The sequence below is a fragment of the Stenella coeruleoalba genome (assembly GCF_951394435.1).
Source record: "Stenella coeruleoalba genome assembly, chromosome: 11".
NCBI classification, from domain to species: domain Eukaryota; kingdom Metazoa; phylum Chordata; class Mammalia; order Artiodactyla; family Delphinidae; genus Stenella; species Stenella coeruleoalba.
Genome location: NC_137157.1, coordinates 7255134 through 7274844, shown reverse-complemented (window position 1 = coordinate 7274844; position 19711 = coordinate 7255134). Strand labels below are relative to the sequence as shown.

Sequence of the window (19711 nt, the reverse complement as noted above, 5' to 3'; positions counted from 1 at the left end):
CATTTTAGGTTTTTTTTCCCTTAAGAAGTACCAGCACTGAATGTTATGTGGGAGTACTAGGGTTTATGAGGGGCAAGAGAGGAACAGCAGAGGAGCCCCAGTTTCTGGGCAACAGCTCCACACAGGACCATCTGCCTCTTAGGTCCTGCTGATGGAGGTTTAGCTTCTGAAGGACCCTAGGCCCCCCAGGAAGGGAGGGGCTCCAAGGTGGGGTACATGAAATGCACCCATACTTCAGTTGTAGGGTCTTGGCCACTGTCTCATCTTGTGGCAAGAGAGTCTGAGAGAAAAAGTGATCAGAATTCAAAAGCAAGCCTTACTCATAAAAGCCAAGAACTAGAAACAACCCAACTATCCATCCAAAAAGAACTATTGATACCTACAACTACGTGGCTAAACCTCAACAATAGTACACTGAGCAAAAGATGCTTATCACAGAGAGTTCCTGCTGATGATTCCATTTATACAGAGTTCAGGAAGATGGTGCTGGAAGTCAGAGCATGATTACTGCTCTGGGGGAAGGGGCATGAGGGAACTTTCTAAGGGGATGGAAATGGTCTGTGTCTTGGTCAGGGTTACCTTGGTTACACACATTGTATGCATACATCACAATTCCATTAAGCTGTACACTTAAACTGTGTGCTTTTTACTATGTGTGAATTATTTCTTGATGACTAACGAAGTTAAGAAGCTTTTTGTGTGTTCATTGGCCATTTGGATATTGAGGCCATTTGTTGAAGAAAATAAAACTAAAAGTAGTGAAAACAGAAACAAAGAGCAGGCAAAGCAGATTTGAGGGGAAAACAAGGGGAAGCCTCTCTAGTTGGTCTGTTTAATAAAATGGCTCTGATTTTCACTTCTGCCCTTGAGCTTTTTGATGGGCAAATCGTATAAGGAAATGCAGTAAGTTAACTTCACCGTCATGTGAGAGGAAAATACGTGCCATACACCAGGAGAAAGTTCTGTGGTTGGTGCATTGTATGCGAGCTCAGAGGTGGCTAATGGGTCGACAGCAAAGCAGGAATCACATGACGTGTTTCTGGCATCCCTACATCAAAGGTTGGTGTGTATCCACATTAATGCTGTTGTGGCACATGACTAATCAACAGTGACTCTGAAAGGGGCACAGTACCTGAGGTACCACAGCTCCTAAGGCTTCTGGACTTAATTAACCCAGGAAGGGTGTCAGGCTATACAGCGTTTTCAGGTGATGCCACGTGGCCAGGGCCAGTGGGTTTGTGTTGCGAGGTTGCTTTACTCAGACTAACCAAGTGGTCATTCTGCCCTTGTGTCTGTTCTAGACCCTGGTGGGCAGCAATGGGACCATTCTGACCACAATGCCTGTGATGATGGGACAAGAGAAAGTGCCCATTAAGCAGGTACCTGGAGGAGTCAAGCAGCTCGAGCCCCCCAAGGAAGGAGAAAGGAGGACGACACACAACATCATTGAGAAGCGGTATCGCTCCTCCATCAATGACAAAATCATTGAGTTGAAGGACCTGGTCATGGGGACAGATGCCAAGGTAGGTGCCAAGCAAAATGTTATTTCATGCCCCATCATCTCCCCTCTATCTGTCTTTGCTGCAGGAATTTAGGGAAGACCCAGGCCCAGGCTGAGTGAATGCAAGAATAGTTAAAGGTGCTCTCTTACTAAAGCATCTTGGTGTTTTGAAATTCCAGGATTATAAAATATTAACTGTTGGGTGTTGGTAAGGCCGTGGCCTGCCTGGACCTTTGAGTCTGCTCTGCAGTGGTGGTGGCCACCACCACCTCCACTACCACCACCGTGTCGCAGACACCTACTGCTCACTGATGGCCAGATACACAACCGTGTGTACATCTGAGGCAGCTGATGGCATTTTTGGCATATGTTTAATTGTATTCAGGGATGGCTAACAATATTTTAACCTTTTAGGGAGGAGGAAAAATGGAGATTGGATCTTTGACAAAGAACAAATAGAGGAAATTGGTTTTTCATAAATTTCTGGTGTTTCAATGAATGTACCTTTTGGCTTTGGCACATAGGAGATTTTTTTTACCTGTTGTCTGTTTATCTTTACCTCTATTTTGAAAGAAAATATAATTTTCCTTGTAGCCTACAAATCTGAAAGGTACTAATATACCTTTACTTAAGATAACCAGCCAACAGTACTCTGGTTTTTTGTTTGTCATTTGTTTTCCTTAAAGTTTGTTTTGATGCTAGGATTATCATAGGAAGTAGGAGTAACAGCTAATATATAGTGTTACTGTGTGCCAGGCCAGAGGCTAAACTCTTTACACATATTAGCTCATTTAATCCTCATGGCAAGCCTATGACTCATATACTATCATTATCCCTATTTCACGGAGGAGGAAAGTGAGGTTCAGAGATGTTGAGTAACTTGTCCTGGGTTGCACAGCTAAGTAGTGGGAGAGTCAGCATCTGAACTCAGCACCTCCCACTCCAGAGCCCGAGCTCTGGGCCTCTGCTCTCTTCACTGCAAGCTGGTCTGACGCCACCGTGTTTTTCACCCGTCTTCCTTCCCAGATGCACAAGTCTGGCGTTCTGAGGAAGGCCATTGACTACATCAAATACTTGCAGCAGGTCAATCATAAACTGCGCCAGGAGAACATGGTGCTGAAACTGGCAAATCAGAAGAACAGTAAGTGTGCTCGTTGAGAAAGGGTTTCAGACTTTCCGGTTATAGTAGAAGTCCTGTGCTGGGCACCGGGCAGGGTCCACTGTTGTGTAAAAGGTGCCTTCAGGGGTGAAGCAGGAGCAGGGGCTGTGCATCCCTCACCTAGCCCAGCTCCAGCCCAGGTGGGGTGCTATAAAACGGACCGTTTGCCAGGTAGGGTTTTCTTTACAGAGCTCTTGAAGGGCATTGACCTAGGCAGCCTGGTGGACAATGACGTGGACCTGAAGATCGATGACTTTAATCAGAATGTCCTTCTGATGTCGCCTCCGGCCTCCGACTCAGGGTCCCAGGCAGGCTTCTCCCCCTACTCCATCGACTCTGAGCCAGGAAGCCCTCTATTGGATGACGCAAAGGTAATGAGCTTTTGAAATCCCCTGACCCCTGGAATCTCTCCCATCTCCCCGAAGTTAATAGTGGGGAGGCTGCAGACAGCGGTCCAGGTCAGGTGTTCAGAGGCCCTGGGCTGGAGAGGAACGAGAATTCTGTGAAATTAGCCACGTACTGGAGAATAAAGAAAAAGAAAGCTGACTCTATGGGGATACAACCTCCGGTTTTACTGGTCCTTGCTGAACGGGCCCATCAGAGGGGAATAATGGCCAAATCCAGCATGGGAACACACAGCGGCTGTTGTGCGGAGCCAGGAGTTGCTGGAGGCACCTCATCACTTCCCTCGCCCATAATGAGCCTGGCAAGACCACTTTGTGAGGTTGATCAGTTGGGTTAGGATGATGCTGCCTCTGGGTCCTCTTTGGGAAATGATTACAATTTGCAGTCTAATAGATAACATTCCTACCAAGGGCCTTTAATTGTGGAAGAAAGCCCCTGGCAATTCTTGTTTAATGGAATTCGTTAAAAGAGGCTCAAGCCTAATGATCTTCCCAGGAGCCTGTGGAGACCACTGGGGTTTGTGCTGTATTTTGGCATTGGCAGTTTCTGGCCTCAAAAGCACAGAGTTCCCTTCTAGCATAAGTTTTTTTTTTTTTTTAATTTATTTTATTTGTTTATTTTTGGCTGCGTTGGGTCTTCTTTGCTACGCGAGGGCCTTCTCTAGTTGCGGCCAGCGGGGACCACTCCTCGTCGCGGTGCACGGGCCCCCCACCACGGTGGCTTCTTTTGTTGCGGAGCACAGGCTCTAGAGCGCAGGCTCTCAGTAGTTGTGGTGCACGGGCCCAGTTGCTCCTTGGCATGTGGGATCTTCCCGGACCAGGGCTCGAACCTGGGTCCCCTTCACTGGCAGGCGGATTCCCAACCACTGTGCCACCAGGGAAGCCCCTAGCATAAGTTTTTGATCAGACCATTTATTGTATCATGTACTTAATTTTATTAAGGAAGCTCTATTTTTGAAATATTTTATAAATGTGATTCTGCTTCGTAACAAAAGGCCACGTGACATATACGTTGAATTAGATAGGTGTCTGAATCCTCAGAAGAAATTTTCAAATGGTTTAAAAATACTGAAAACAAGTTGTGTGGGATGTACACCCTGGGAGTCAGCGGAGATCTGGTTCCAGTCTCCCTCCCTCCTTAGGCTCCCTGGGCAGGCAGGGCCTCTGCCTCCAGTTCTCCCTCTATAAAACTGGGGAGAAAACAAAACAATGTTGTGGTTTTAGATATAGGCAAGCGTCTGGGAATTCCCTGGCAGTCCAGTGGTTAGGACTCCACACTTTCACCACTGAAGGCCCAGGTTCAATCCCTGGTTGGGGCACTAAGATCCTATTAGCTGTGTGATGTGGCTAAAAAAAAAAAAAAAGAATAAGCAAGCTTCTGTAAATAGGTTCATACTAAAGTATGGTCTTTAATCAACTTTGAGGTGTAATTTATATGTGATACAGTGCACCTATTTTACTGTATCGTGCAGTATGATGAGTTTTAACAAGTGTATACGCTTATGTAACTCACAGTAATCAAGATATAGAGTAAAAAGCTGAAAGCGTTTCTTCCAAGATCAGGAACAAGGCAAGGATGCCCACTCTCACCACTTTTATTCTACATAGAATTAGAAGTCCTAGCCACAGTGATCAGACAAGAAAAAGAAATAAAAGGAATCCAAATTGGAAAGGAAGAAGTAAAAGTGTCACTGTTGGGCATCTCTGGTGGCATAGTGGTTGGGAGTCTTCCTGCCAATGCAGGGGACATGGGTTCAATCCCTGGTCCGGGAAGATCCCACGTGCCACGGAGCAACTAAGCCTGTGTGCCACAACTACTGAGCCTGCCCTCCAGAGCCTGCAAGCCACAACTGCTGAGCCCGTGTGCCACAACTACTGAAGCCCGCACACCTAGAGACCATGCTCCGCAACAAGAGAAGCCACCGCACTGAGAAGCCTGTGCACCGCAAAAAAGAGTAGCCCCCACTTGCTGCAACTAGAGAAAGCCCGCACGCAGCAACAAGGACCCAATGCAGCCAAAAATAAATAAATAAACAAACAAAAAAAAACTGTCACTGTTTGCAGATGACATGATACTATATATAGGAAATTCTAAAGACACCTTCAAAAAACTGTTAGAACTAATAAATAAAATCAGTAAGTTTGCAGGATACAAAATTAATATACAGAAATCTGTTACATTTCTATACACTAACAACAAAGTATCAGAAAGAGAAATGAAAAACAATCCCATTTACAATTGCATCAAAAAGAAGAAAATGTCTAGGAATAAATCTAACCAAGTAGGTAAAAGACCTGTACTGGAAAATCTATAAGACATTGATGAAAGAAATTGGTGACAACACAAACAGATGGAAAGGTATATTGTGCTCATGGGTTGGAAGAATTAATACCATTAAAACGACCATATTCCTCAAGGCAACCTACAGATTCAGTGCAATCCCTGTCAAAATACCAAAGACATTTTTCACAGAACTAGAACAAATAATTCTAAAATTTATGTGGAAACACAAAGGACCCTAAATAGCCAAAACAATCTTGAGAAAGAACAACAGAGCTGGAGGTAGCACATTCCGTGATTTCAGACTACAGTAATCAAAACAGTGTGGTACTGGCACAAAAACAGACACATGATCAATGGAACAGAATAGAGAGCCTAGAAACAAACCCATACTTAAATCTATGACAAAGGAGGCAAGAATATACAAAGGGGAAATGACAGCTTCTTCAATAAATGGTGCTGGGAAAATGGGACAGCTACATGCAGAAGAATCAACTGGACTACTTTCTCACACCATCTACAAAAATAAACTCAAAATAGATCAAAGACTTAAATGTAAGATCTGAAACCATAAGACTCCCAGAAGAAAACATAGACAGTATGCTCTTTGTTATTGGTCTTGGCAATTTTTAAAAATTAATTAATTAATTTTAATTTATTTATTTTTGGCTGCGTCGGGTCTTTGTCGTTGCGTGTGCAGGCTTTCTCTAGCTGCAGCGAGCGGGGGCTACTCTTCGTCGCGGTGCATGGGCTTCTCATCACTGTGGCTTCTCTTGTTGCGGAGCACGGGCTCTAGGCGCACGGGCTTCAGTAGTTGTGGCACACGGGCTCGGCAGTTGTGGTTTGCAGGCCCTGGAGTACAGGTTTGGTAGCTGCGGCGCATGGGCTTCATTGCTCTGCAGCATGTGAGATCTTCCCGGACTGGGGCTCGAACCTGTGTCCCCTGCATTGGCAGGTGGATTCTTAACCACTGCACCACCAGGGAAATCTGGTCTTAGCAATTTGGGAGGAGCTGTGTCTCCTCAGGCAAGGGGAACAAAAGCAAAAATAAACAAATGGGACTACATCAAATTAAAAAGCTTTTGCATTGGGACTTCCCTGGTGGTCCAGTGGTAAATAAAGAATCTGCCTTCCAATGCAGGAGACACGGGTTCGATCCCTGGTCGGGGAACTAAGATCCCACATGCCACTGGGCAACTAAGCCTATGCGCCACAACTACTGAGCCCACACATCTCAACTAGAGAGGCTGCATACCACAAACCACAAAACCCATGCGCTCTGGAGCCCAAACGCCACAACTACAGAGCCCAAGTGCTCTGGAACCTGCGCCCCACAACTAGAGAGAGAAAAACCCACACGCCACAAATAGAGAGAAGCCCACGGGCTACAACTAGAGAGAAGCCCACACGCCACAACGGAGAGCCCGCGCACCACAACAAAAAGATTCTGCGTGCCACAACTAAGACCTGACGCAGCTAAAAATAAAAATAAATTAAGAAAAAAAAGAGAGTAGACGGATGTAACCCTAAAAAAAAACAAAAGAAAAACCTTTTGCACAGCAAAGGAAACTACCAACAAAACTAAAAGGCTACCTACTGAATGGAGGAAGGTATTTGTAAACAATATATCTAATAAGGGGTTAGTATCCAAAATTTTCAAAGAAGTCATACAACTCAACATCAGAAAAACCCCCAAACAAACAACAATTTTAAAATGGGCAGAAGACATGAATAGACATTTTTGCAAGACATATAAATGGCCAACAGGCACATGAAAAGATGCTCAACATCAGGAATTCCCTGGTGGTCCAGTGGTCAGGACTCCGAGCTTCCATTGTAGGGGGCATGGGTTCAATCCCTTGTCAGGGGACTAGATCCTGCATGCCACAACTAAGATTTCTCATGCCGCAACTAAAAAGATCCCACATGCAGCAACGAAGATCCTGAATGCCACAACTAAGACCCGGCACAGCCAAAGAAATAAATATTAAAAAAAAAAAAAAAAAGACATATGCACCCCTGTGTTCGTTGCAGCATTATTTACAATAGCCAAGATAAGGAAGCAACCTGAGTGCCCAGGAATAGATGAGTGGATAAAGAAGATGTGGTATATATGCAATGAAATATTAGCCATAAGAAAAGAGTGAAATCTTGCCATTTGTGACAACGTGGATGGACCTAGAGGGTATTATGCTAAGTGTAATAAAAGAGACAGAAAATGATAGGTGTTGGTGAGGATGTGGAGAAAAGGGGACCCTCATGCACTATTGGTGGAAATGAAAATTGATACAGCCACTATGGAAAACAGTAGGAAGTTTCCTCAAAAAATTTGCAATAGAACTACCATCCAATCCAGCAATTCCACTTCTGGGTATTTTTCTGAAAGAAAACAAAAACACTAATTCAAAAAGTAATGTTCACCCTTATGTTTATTGCAGCATTATTTACAATAGCCCAAGATATGGAAGCAACCTAAGTGCCCACAGATAGATGAGTAGATAAAGGAGATGTGATTATATATATATATATATACCGTGTAATGTTACTCAGCTGTAAAAAAGAATGAGATGTTGTCACACCATGTGTGATCCTAGAGGGTATTATGCTAAGTGAAATGAGTCAGACAAAGACAAATACATAGGATTTCACTTACATATGGAATCTAAAAAACAAAACAAATGGACGAACACAACAAAACGAAACAGACTGGTAGATACAGAGAACAAATGGGTGATTGCCAGAGGGGAGGGAGTTGGGAGGGTGAGTGAAATAGGTGAGGGAGGTTAAGAGATACTACAAACTAAAAAAAAAATTAAAAAAAAAGATACTACAAACTTCCAGTTACAAAATAAATGTCACAAGGGTGAAATATACAACATGGGGAATATAGTCAATAGTATCGTAGTGTTTTTGTATGGTGACAGATGGTAACTAGACTTACCATGGAGCTGATGTAATGTATGAAAACATCGAGTCACTCTGTTGTGTACTTCGAACCAACATAGTGTTGTAGGTCAATTATACTTCAATTAAAAAATAACAATAGGGAATTCCCTGGAGGTCCAGTGGTTGGGACTCCACTCTTTCACTGCTGAGGGCCCGGGTTTGATCCCTGGTCAGGGAACTAAGATCTTATCAGCTGTGTGGTGCAGCCAAAAAAACCAAAACAAAACAAAAAACAATAAATGGGGCTTCCCTGGTGGCGCAGTGGTTAAGAGTCCACCTGCCAGTGCAGCAGACACAGGTTCAAGCCCTGGTCCAGGAAGATCCCACATGCCACGGAGCAACTAAGCCCGTGCACCACAACTACTGAGCCTGCACTCTAGAGCCCGGGAGCCACAACTATGAGCCTGCGTGCGGCAACCACTGAAGCTTGCGTGCCTAGAGCCCGTGCTCCGCAACAAGAGAAGCCACCGCAATGAGAAGCCCGCACACCGCAAGGAAGAGTAGCCCCCGCTCACCGCAACTAGAGGAAGCCCGCACGCATCAACGAAGACCCAATGCAGCCAAAAATAAATAAAAGAAAAATAAATTAATTTATAAAAAAACAACAAAATGATAAATGAATAAATCCCTTCTAGTTTAGAACAAAATGATATAGAACATTTTTATCTCCCATGAACTTACACTTTGCAGGAAGTGCACACACGTCTCTCCAGCCTGAGACTTCTGATCTGCCTTCTGTCGCTTTAGATGAGCTTGCCTGTTGTGGAATTACACAGAAACAGAATCCTGCAGCGTGTTCTCTTTTGTGATGGAGCTCTGTTGTAAAAGCAGAGCTCATGTCCCTCTGGTCTTTAGAACATGTTCTTCTCCCAGGTGGCAAGAGGGCAAGTGCTTTATTCCCATCTGACTTAATGGTCTTGAATTTGAATCTCATGATCTGATTCCGATATATATAAAAGTAAAATGCTATAAATATCCACGCAGTATTCGTTCTAACCTTGTGGCCCCGTTTTGAAGGTCAAAGATGAGCCAGACTCTCCTCCTGTAGCACTTGGCATGGTGGACCGCTCGCGAATCCTGCTGTGTGTCCTCACCTTCCTGTGCCTCTCCTTTAACCCCCTGACCGCCCTGCTGCAATGGGGAGGGGCCCACGACTCGGACCAGCGTCCACACTCAGGCTCTGGCCGCAGCATGCTGTCTCTCGAGTCAGGTAGGTGGAAGGCCCCTCGTGCCACCCGGGCCTGGGTGGGCTGCTGTGGCAGGAGAAGGCCCTGCATGCAGCCACTCGGCTTGTCCGCCAGGTCCCGAAGGGCTTTCATAGGGGGCCCCCGCCTGCTTGCTTCTGATAGGGACTGGCATAAGTCGCATTTCAGAAGTAACAGGGCAAACCCAAGTTCAGTCAGAAAGAGCAAAACAAATCAGGACCCTGCACTGCCTTAATTGGGGGTTTGAGGGTGTGGCTGTTTGAAGGAGGATGTGGTCTTCTTACTGCCTGAGTCATTAAACCAGTGGCCTAACCCTGCCTTGGCTAACAAAGATTTTTGTGGCATCCTGCCCCATAGAGACAAGGGCTACAGGGTTCCTAGTTAGGCTGTAGAACTGTCCCAAATTTGCTATAGTGTGGATTAAGGTGCATGTATTATTCCTCCCCTATGCACTTCGACATTGCTACTAAATGAAGCAGTCGCATTTGTTCCAAAAATGAGGTAGGAGGCTCTTTGCTTTCACAGTGAGGGGTCAGTCAGGTGCCCTGCAGTCTCCCAGGGCTGCTTCAGGAGGCGCTTCCCCACGGGCTCAGCTGAGACGCTCCTCCTTAGGTTCTGCGGGCTGGTTTGACTGGATGATGCCAACGCTCCTCTTGTGGCTGGTGAACGGTGTGATTGTCCTGAGCGTCTTTGTGAAGCTGCTGGTCCACGGGGAGCCAGTGGTCCGGCCGCATTCGCGCTCCTCAGTCACCTTCTGGAGGCACCGGAAGCAGGCAGACCTGGACCTGGCCCGGGTGAGTCCTGCCGCCTGCCTTTCCCCTTCCTCCCCCAGGCTCGGCCCATAACTCAGCAACTTATTCCAACACACCAGCATATAAAAATACCCCGGGACAAGAGGACGAGGGGACCCTACCCCCAACAGTTACAGGGCAGCGGAGGAGAGGGCACCTAGGCAGAAGTGATTCCACGGACACGAGCTGATCTCTAGTCTGTAATATGACGGGAGAGTAAAGTGCTCTGGGAGTCTGGGGTGTGAGCAGAGTGGTCAAGAGCAGGAAGGCCCTTCCAAGGGGAGAGGATGGCAGGAATAGGTGGGCTTCTGGGGGACTAGCAAGTAGATGGGTATGTCTGGAGTGTAGGATATGTCGGGGGAGACGAGGGCTAAGGCTGGTAGTGTAGCTAGGGCCCAAGTTGGAGACGTATTTGACTAGCAACTGATTTGAGGTTTTTGTCCCAGTTCTCTGGAGAACCAGGAAGGTTTTTGAGCAGGAAAATTTGCTGCAAATCCTCTTTTGAAATCAACAAAGGAGTTTATGGGAAGGATTCTGGGGCAAACTCACGGCACGGAAGGAAGAGTTAAACACCCGTGTCTCAGGAGGAGCAAGGACCAGTCCAGCCCTCGGCAGCAGGTAGCCATGGGCTTGCTCTCCCCGCCTGCCAGCTGCGGAGCCCACAAGAGAGAATTTGGCCAGCCAGTCTGTCAGTGGACCTGTCAGCCATGTCCAGGGCTGCGGCTACTGCAATATAGGTGTGGTTGTTGGCGCCACCCCTAACGCAGGATGACACGTACCCATAGATGTTTATCCTAGAGACAGGTTCAGGGCTGTGTTTTACGAACGTCATTCTGGTGGCTGTATGAAGGGTGGGTTGGAGGAGGGAGACACAGATGCATGGAAGCAAGTGAGGGTGCTCTTAGAGGAGGCTGGGTGAGAGGTGACAAGGAGCTGGAAATTGAAAGGAAAGGCATGAATTCAAGAAATACCTGGGATGTGAAATGGAAGGAAAGTGGCAGTGACAGTGACTCAGAGATGGGGGAGGCTGGAAGCTGTGGTGGGCTCCATCTAACCGTGTTGCTTGAAAGTGCTATGAGAGGGCCCTGAGGGTGAGAAGCTTCCCAACCAGGAGGCAGGCCGTGGTGGCCAAGATGGGTTGGGACCAGAGTGTGCCGGAAGCTGTGCGTCTGCCAGGGGAGGGCACTCAAGGGCGAGTTGGATTGGTGAGTTGGAAGAGACAAGAGCCAAAGCCCGAGCCTTGGAAACAGCCAACCTTCCTGGGAAAGACGAGGAAGAGGAGCCAGGAGACACAGAGAAAGGCCCACCTCCTTTGGAACCTGTAAACACAGGTGCTTCTCCTGGCTGGAAGGATGGCAGCACCACCTCAGAGATTGTCATCCTCAGAGCGTTGGCATCTACTTTCCCCTTGTAAGGATCCTCTTTTCTGTAATGGTGTAGGAAGGAAAGTACAGGTATCATACCCACTGCGTGATGGGAAAGGAGAAGAGCGTTTACTCCAGTTTCTCAAGACTGTGTCGCCTCCAGTAATGAGAAAAACAGAGAAAAAGGCCTTCAATACAGGGCAGTAGACTCCCTGCTAGACCCTCTCAGGTTGGCAGAGAGTTGTTCAGATCCTTGGTTAGAGTAGTTTAGCTGTGTATTTGCCTAAAACTGTGGTTCTCAAACGTCAGCAGACATTAGGATCACCCAGAGGCCCTGACCCCAGAGGCTCTGATTCATTAGGTCGGGGGGGGGTGGGGGGGGGAGGGTTAGGGTGAGGCACCAAGAATTCACATTTCTCACAAGATTCCCAGAAACCAGTAGCATCTAACAAGATGCTACTGATCTCTGGGAACCACACTTTGAGAACCTGAAAGATCACATCGTTCATCATCTAGATCCATGTCATCACCATATGTATGAAAGCTACGTACATAAATTCTGAAATTCTGAATAGTATTTGCTTGAAGATATAACATAGTACCATCCCAATTTAGTAGAAAGACTGGGAGGAAATATATTAAAATGTCAGCAGTCATTCTTTCTGGGGGATAAGATTACAGGTGATTTCTTTTTACTTTTTTGTAGCTTTCTAAATTTTCCCAGATTTTCTTCAGTGAGTATGTATTACTCTAATAGTCTGGAGGGGTGAAGAGAAAGTAAGAGTTTTTGTTAAAGTAAAACAAAAAGGCCACGTCAAGCCAGCGAACGTTACACCTTCTTGCTTCTTGCTAGGGAGATTTTGCAGCTGCCGCTGCAAACCTGCAAACCTGCCTGTCGGTGTTGGGCCGGGCACTGCCCACCTCCCGCCTGGACCTGGCCTGCAGCCTCTCCTGGAACGTGATCCGCTACAGCCTGCAGAAGCTGCGCCTGGTGCGCTGGCTGCTCAAGAAGGTCTTCCAGCACCGGCGGGCCACCCTGGCCACTGCCGCAGGCTTTGAGGAGGAAGCTAAGACCAGCGCTCGGGATGCAGCCCTGGCCTATCACAGGCTGCACCAGCTGCACATCACAGGTGAGGGCTGCCACCACGGCCTGTCTTGCCTCGAAGTGCCCCCATGCCATCGCTCCACCCTGGCGCAGTTTGCCAGTTTTCTGCCCCAGCTGAATGATGTCCCCTTCACACTACCCGTTTAGGATGGTTAGACAAACAGCTAGAGCGGTAAAGATTGCAGTTCATCAATTTAAGACACACGTTTTTCACATTAACATCTCTACGCTTGGCTTTGTCCTCTACACAATGAATGTCATGGTTGAGTTGGCAGTGTTTTTTCCTTGGTGGTACTTAATAGTGAAACTTAAAATTGATGGCATCTTAGATTCAGTGAAATATGATCATTTATTTCATTCAACGAACTCCTGCTCTAATGGAGAAGCAGACAGGTCAGCAAGTGAATTAGAGTTCCGTGTGGTAGAGGTAGCGGAAGAATTGGATTTCAGTTCAGGGGAAGGGGTCCTTGTTGGGGAGGGTTTCAGGAAAGGCTTTCTGGAAAGTCTCGGCTTTGCACGAAAGGATGCGTAGAGTTCACCAGCTCTGCAGAAGGGGAGGTGCCTTCCAGGCAGAGGGATGCATGTTCCCAAGGAGGAACCCCACGTGGGTAGCTCTGGAGGAGAATATTCCAGTGGTCCCCAAGGTTGGCTGTGCAAGGGGAGAGGGATGGGAGCCAGTGCAGTGGAGGAAATGACGTCATCAGGTCTGTGCTTCTGAGGTCGAGATGATACGCTCTGAAGAGAGCATTGAGGCTGCCTTCAGGGAGGACCAGTGGAAGCTAATGCAGGTGCCAAGAGGACAGGACAGAGATAAAGGAGAAAGTGGGGTTGACAGGCCTTGGGGACTCATTGGATGGGAAGGGTAAGGAAGGGAGCTAGCTAAGATGGTTCTCTGGTTTCTTGCTTGAGCGTTTGGGTGAACGCTGTTGCCACCAGCAAAGGTAAGGAAAACAAGAGGAAAATCAGTTTTCTAGGGAGGAGATGAGAAGTTCCGCTCGGGACACTTGCCTGTGAGACACCGAGGGGAAATGATGCAGTGGTGGGGGCCACGCTGGATCTGCAGGCCAAGGAAAGGAGCTGGGTCTTTGGCCTGCAGGTGAGAATGAAAACCATGGGTGCTGATGAGAGGGCTTGTGGTGAAGGGGGCCCCTCGAGGGCATGTGGAAGGAGACCCACACGGAAGGGGCAGGCCCGGGACAAGGAGTCGGGCAGAGGCTGCCTGAGAGGTGGTCAGGCAGGAGAGGCCAAGATGCTTGGTGTAGAGGGAGCAAAGTCAGAGGGTTCAAGAAGGGAAGTTGCTGCTGGGCCATCGATAAGATGAGGGCAGAGAACAGCAGTGGGATGTGGTAACAGGATATAGGTAACAGCCCTGGTGGCTGAGGGAGGGAGCTTCAGCCCAGGCCCCAGGGGGAGTGGAGATGAGACACTGGAGCCAGCTGTGGGGTGTGAACACCTGGGGCCTTCGTAGAGTTCTAGCAGAGGGCCATTTGCAGACCTCCCCTGCTTCTCTGTCCCATCAGTGTGCCCGGGCCCGGGGGGAGGGAAGCAGCTCCATCCCAGGTCTCTGATCTGGAGGCTGCATCTGCTCAGGAGAATTCCAGCTGGGATGGTTCACATCACTCATTCTGCCCACATTCACTGAGCACTTTGTGGGCCTGGCCCCACGCAAGGCACCAAGAGGACAGAGGTGACACGGTCCCCACACTGCCCTCCGCCTTCCTTCCCTGCAAAGGAGAAAGGCCAGTCGGTGGTGCCTCCCAGGGGAGACCAACACCTAACGCCTGTGCAGAATGAAGTCTGGGGGCTGATAAAAGACCAGAGAGGCTGGGTGGGATTGGGAGGCCTGGCTGGGCCACCCCTGAGGCTCAGCAAAGTGAGGCGCCTGCTTGCCTTGGGCACCTCCCTGCACTGTGGTGAGGACTGAAGCAGGCAGCAGCGTGAAAGCCTCAGAGCCTCGACGGGCCCCGGGGCCTGAGCAAGGGCACTCTGGTCCCCGAGTTCAGGGCCACCGCAGATGAGCTGTACAGCCCTCACGGGAGGGTTAGTAAGCCTCTCCTGGCCTTCCACCTCCGCCCCATGATGTGTCCGCTGTCACGGCTCAGTTGTGTGTCACGTCCCCCCACCTCAGGAGGGTGTGCGCTTATATACTGTGGGGTCTTGTTGAATGAAAATAAAGTCAGGTCAGTTTGTTCTTGGGTTTTTGTCTTTAATTTTTATAACCTTTCTCGCAACATTTGGAGACGCAGGATTGTGTTAGCAGGACGTGGCCATGCTGTTGACGCCGTTTTGGAAAGCGTTGGAGTTCGCGCCTCTGAGTCCTGTTCACCGGCCTGCGGTCACAGCCACTCCCCATTACACAGGGCTGGGGCCGCGGGCCAGACCTGTGACCTGTGTTTTCTCTTGTCCCCAACAACCTGTGAGGCAGAAAGGAGCACACTGCTACGAAGTCACAGAGCCTGGCACCCCATCCAGGACTGTGTGATCACCGAGCTCACAGACTTTCTCCTCTGGTTCTGCTGGTGCTCCGATTATGCTTGAGAAAGCAGGAAAAAGCTTGGGTGGAGGGAATCTGTCAACAGTCGTTGTCCGTTTCTGCCGCCATAGGCAAGCTTCCTGTGGGATCCGCCTGTTCAGATGTACACATGGCTTTGTGCGCTGTGAACCTGGCTGAATGTGCAGAGGAGAAAATCCCCCCGAGCACGCTGGTTGAGATCCATCTCACGGCCGCCATGGGGCTCAAGACGCAGTGTGGAGGCAAGCTGGGCTTCCTGGCGGTAAGTGTGCTTCAGTTCCCTCCTGTGGACCTTCGCTGAGTGCCCTTCCCAGCCAGGAGCCAAGATGTGAACATAGGTGTGGGCCCCCGCCCTTGGGGGGCCGACCACCTAGAGGGGTAGACATTCATTCAGTGGGTCATTCCACAAATACTTAGGGCAGTGAACACAACAGACCAAATTCCTCCCTTAGAAGCATAACAAGGCATTTTAGTGCCCTGAGGTGAGAAGATTGATTCAGTGATAAGAGCGACCTGTATTCAGGGGTTAACATATGACTCTTCTGCTTGGAATCTTCTGGTTGTGTCTCCTGGTTCTTTTGTTCACTCAGAAGTATTCTATTTGGTACCTTGTGTTGATCACGGCACTGTGGATCCAGAAATGGAAAACAATGTATGTCTTGTGAGGAACTCAGGTCAGATTCTGGGGTGGGAACTGGGGTTTCAGGCGCCTCCAGTGAGCCTGACACAGGGCCAGCCTCGGGAATTCACAACTGGATAATTCACAGTCCTTGTTACCAGCTAGTTCCCAGCCTCTGCTGACCTCAGGCTTCCTCTTACTGCAGCAGACACAGGCACGTTTCATTCAATGTCTACTTTCGGTAGGCTGACGAACACATCAGCTGTTTCAGAAAAGAATGATCACATCCCCCCTATCCGTTTCCATATCTCATTAATAACGCTGATGAGCTGAGAATGAGCAGGACCGTGCCCTGTGGTGACGCTGATACGTTTCTTGAAGTGTGTCACCGTAATCTGGGTGACGAAGGGCATAGGAGAGCCCAGTGTACTTTCTGTGTCTCAACCCCATTTCCAAGACCCAAATAAGACGTTCATTCAGCAAACGTGACTGAGTCCCTGCTCTAGGCCAGGCACTTCCCAGGGAGGACGTGCAGTGGCAAGCAGGACATTCGCCCTGCCTGGGGGAGCACATAGTCTGTCAGGGAAACCAGACCAGGACCAGGCCTTCAGGGCAGTAGATGAGTGTGAGGGTGGGGCTAATCTGGCTGCCCAGAGAGCACACTGGGCTCCCGACCCCATCTTAGAGGAAGTCAAGGTGGGCTTTCTGGGCAAAGTGAATCTAGGCTGAGAGCAGTCCTAGTGCTCTGGGCCAATGTCGTTACATTTGTAACTTCTCTGCCCCCCAGAAGTACTTTGAAGGCATTAATTTTACGGAAATACAGCATACATACAGAAAAATATGCACATTTTAACTTAACAGCTCTTTTTACAAAGTGAACTTACGCATGTAAGCAACCACCCAGATCAAGAAGTGGTACGTTCCCATCACCCCCAAAGCCTCCTCAGGCCTTCACTCATGCTGCCCCCCTCAGAGGTAACCATCATTCTGATTTCTGTCACCGTAATTTAACCCACCTGTTGTTTGTTGTTCCTGTAAACCTTTTATTGAAGTACAATATACATGTAGAAAAGTACGCAAATTATAAATACACAGGTCAGGGACTTCCCTGGTGGTCCAGTGGCTAGGACTCCGCGCTCCCAATGTAGGGGGGCCCGGGTTTGATTCCTGGACAGGGAACTAAATCCCACATGCCGCAACTAAAAAAGATCCCACATGCTGCAACTAAAGATCCTGCGTGCCGCAACTAAAGATCCCGCGTGCCGCAATGAAGGTCCTGTGTGCCGCAACTAAGTACTTATTTGGCACAGCCAAATAACAAATAAGAAAATATTTAAAAATAATATTAATAAATAAGTAAATAAATAAATACACAGGTCAGTGACTTCACAAAATGAACACACTCTTATAACCAGCAGACAGATCAAGAAGCAGAACACGACCAAGATCCCAGAAGCCTACCTTGGGCCCCTTGCAGTCAGCAAACTGCCCCTCCCCTCAAGCCCTCCAGCCAGGTGACCACCATCCCCATGAAAGGAGAGTCACACATAGGTCCTGTATATGTCTGGCTGTCTTCGCTCAGTGTCACGTGTAAGGTTCATTTACGTTGCGTGTACTTACAGATTGCCCATTCTCATTACGTTATAGTAGTCCATTGTATGACTAGACGCTTACAAATGGACTTCTGGGTTGTTTCCTGTTTTTGGTTATTGTGAATAGTGCTGCTGTGAACATCCCTGTTCATCTTTCAGTGAACATGTGACTGCGTTTCTGGGATGGCGCTGCTAGGTCAGAGGTTATGCATATGTTCAGCTTCAGTAGACACTGCCTGACAGTTTTCCAAAGTGGATGTACCAATTTTCACCTCACCAACAGTGGAAAGAGTTCCAGTTCTGCACCCTCACCAACCACGTGACAGTGTTGTTTTTTTAGCCCTGCTGGTGGTATCTCATAGTTTTCATTTGCAATTCCCAGGTGATGAAGGATGTTGAGCACCTTATCATTGGCCATTGGGATAGTTTGTTGGCCATTTGATCATTGGCCATTGGGATAGGTTGTTGGCCATTTGGATAGCCTGTTTTGTGAAAACCCTGTTCAAGTCTTTTACCTGTTTTTTATTTGTGACGTCTTTCTTTTTGTTGGTTTGAGGAGTTCTTTTTTCTGGCTATGATCCTTTGTTGGATATGTGCTTTGCATATATCGTTTCCCTCTGTGACTTGCCTGTTCTCTCTCTCAGTGGTGTTGATTGATGAGCACAAGTTATTTTTTTTTTTTTGGCTGTGTTGGGTCTTTGTTGCTGTGTGTGGGCTTTCTCTAGTTGCGGTGAGCAGGGTCTACTGTCTTCGTTGCGGTGCACGGGCTTCTCATTGTGGTGGCTTCTCTTGTTGCGGAGCATGGGCTCTAGGTGCGTGGGCTTCAGTAGTTGTGGCACGAGGGCTCAGTAGCTGTGGCTCGCAGGCTCTAGCGCGCAGGCTCAGTAGTTGTGGCACACGGTCTTAGTTGCTCCGCGGCATGTGGGATCTTCCCGGACCAGGGCTCGCACGCCTGTCCCCTGCATTGGCAGGCAGATTCTTAACCACTGTACCACCAGGGAAGTCTGAGCATAAGTTCTTAATGTTCATGAAATCCAGATTATTCGTCTTTTCCTTAGCAATTAGACATTTTATGTCCTGTTTAATATATCTTTATCCTACCCCAAAGTCATGAAGATACTCTCCTATGGTATCTGCTAGTCTCTTTATTTTCAAATGTTCACACATAGGTCTATAATCCACTTAGAACGGATTTTTGTATGAGCTGGAGGTAGGGGTGCAAGATCGACTTTTTTTCATATGTATTATCTCCCAACCCCAGAATCTGTTGTTAAAATGACTGCCCTTTCTGCACCGCACCAAGTGGCACCTTTTGCTTAAATTAAATGTCCACGTGTGATGAGTCTCCTTCTGGACGCTCTAGTCAGTTCCATTGCACCAACACCGCACACCCCTAATGGCCAACCCCTCGAATACGTCTTGATATCTGGAAGTGTCAGTCCTCCGGCTTTAGTGACTAGTGTTTGCTCTTTACCTTGCCTTATAAATTTTAGGATCATCCCGTCATCCCAGAAATCCCACTGGGGTTTTGATTGTCTTTGTTGCTAAGACACAGGTGTTCTTTAATGGGCTACTCAGCCCATTTGAGGAAGGCATGTGTGTAACAGCTGAGGATCAGGAAAATGGTTCCCTAATGAGTGTCCCCCCACCCCAAAAATATTGGGTATGCCTAACAAGCAGTGAGCAGTTTAATGTGCATTTCCTCAGTTTTCTTCCTGCATGTCAGAACATATATGCATTATAATTTATTTAATGTGATCATATCAGAAACCCTGTTTTGCCACTTGCTTTTTTCAACCAGATTATAAGTCTTGGGCCTCTTTCTTTGTTGCCGCCTATTCCACTTGCTGCTCCAGCATGTGTAAATACTGTCCTTGATGGAGCCAGTGTGCCGCTGCTAGATGTTTGGGTTGTTTCCAGCATTTGCAGTTAGAAACAGTACTGCAGGAAGTACCCTCACCCGCTTGTACAATACCTCTTCAGGTTAAGTCTAGAGATGGTGATGCTGGGTCAAAGAGTATCAATATTTGGAAAATCAGTGGTATCGCCAAGTGTGCATTTTCAGTAAGGTGGGAAGAGGAGAGGAACCAGTCTCTAGGAAAGTAGCTGCTCCTCTCATCTGTTTGCTTCTCTTGGAAGGGGAATGAGAGACCCAGATAGTACTTTCTTAAATAGGAAGAAGCTTTGAATTTGGTGGAATGTATTTAGCCAGCAAATGAGTCAGGCATTGGG

General features: G+C 47.9%; 1 protein-coding gene across 4 annotated transcripts in view; it reads left to right on the top strand.

The window, feature by feature from the left end:
- The window catches only part of SREBF2 (sterol regulatory element binding transcription factor 2), a 60846-nt gene that overhangs the window by 25015 nt on the left and 16120 nt on the right, over positions 1–19711 (top strand). For 3 of the 4 annotated variants that reach the window (XM_079937934.1, XM_079937932.1, XM_079937935.1), the window contains 7 exons: positions 1302–1523; positions 2528–2642; positions 2832–3031; positions 9309–9501; positions 10109–10290; positions 12505–12781; positions 15361–15530. In XM_079937934.1, coding sequence (XP_079794060.1) covers positions 1302–1523; positions 2528–2642; positions 2832–3031; positions 9309–9501; positions 10109–10290; positions 12505–12781; positions 15361–15530 — 1359 coding nt within the window. The remainder of the gene's footprint in view (positions 1–1301; positions 1524–2527; positions 2643–2831; positions 3032–9308; positions 9502–10108; positions 10291–12504; positions 12782–15360; positions 15531–19711) is intronic. The other variant, XM_079937933.1, reaches the window with a different exon arrangement.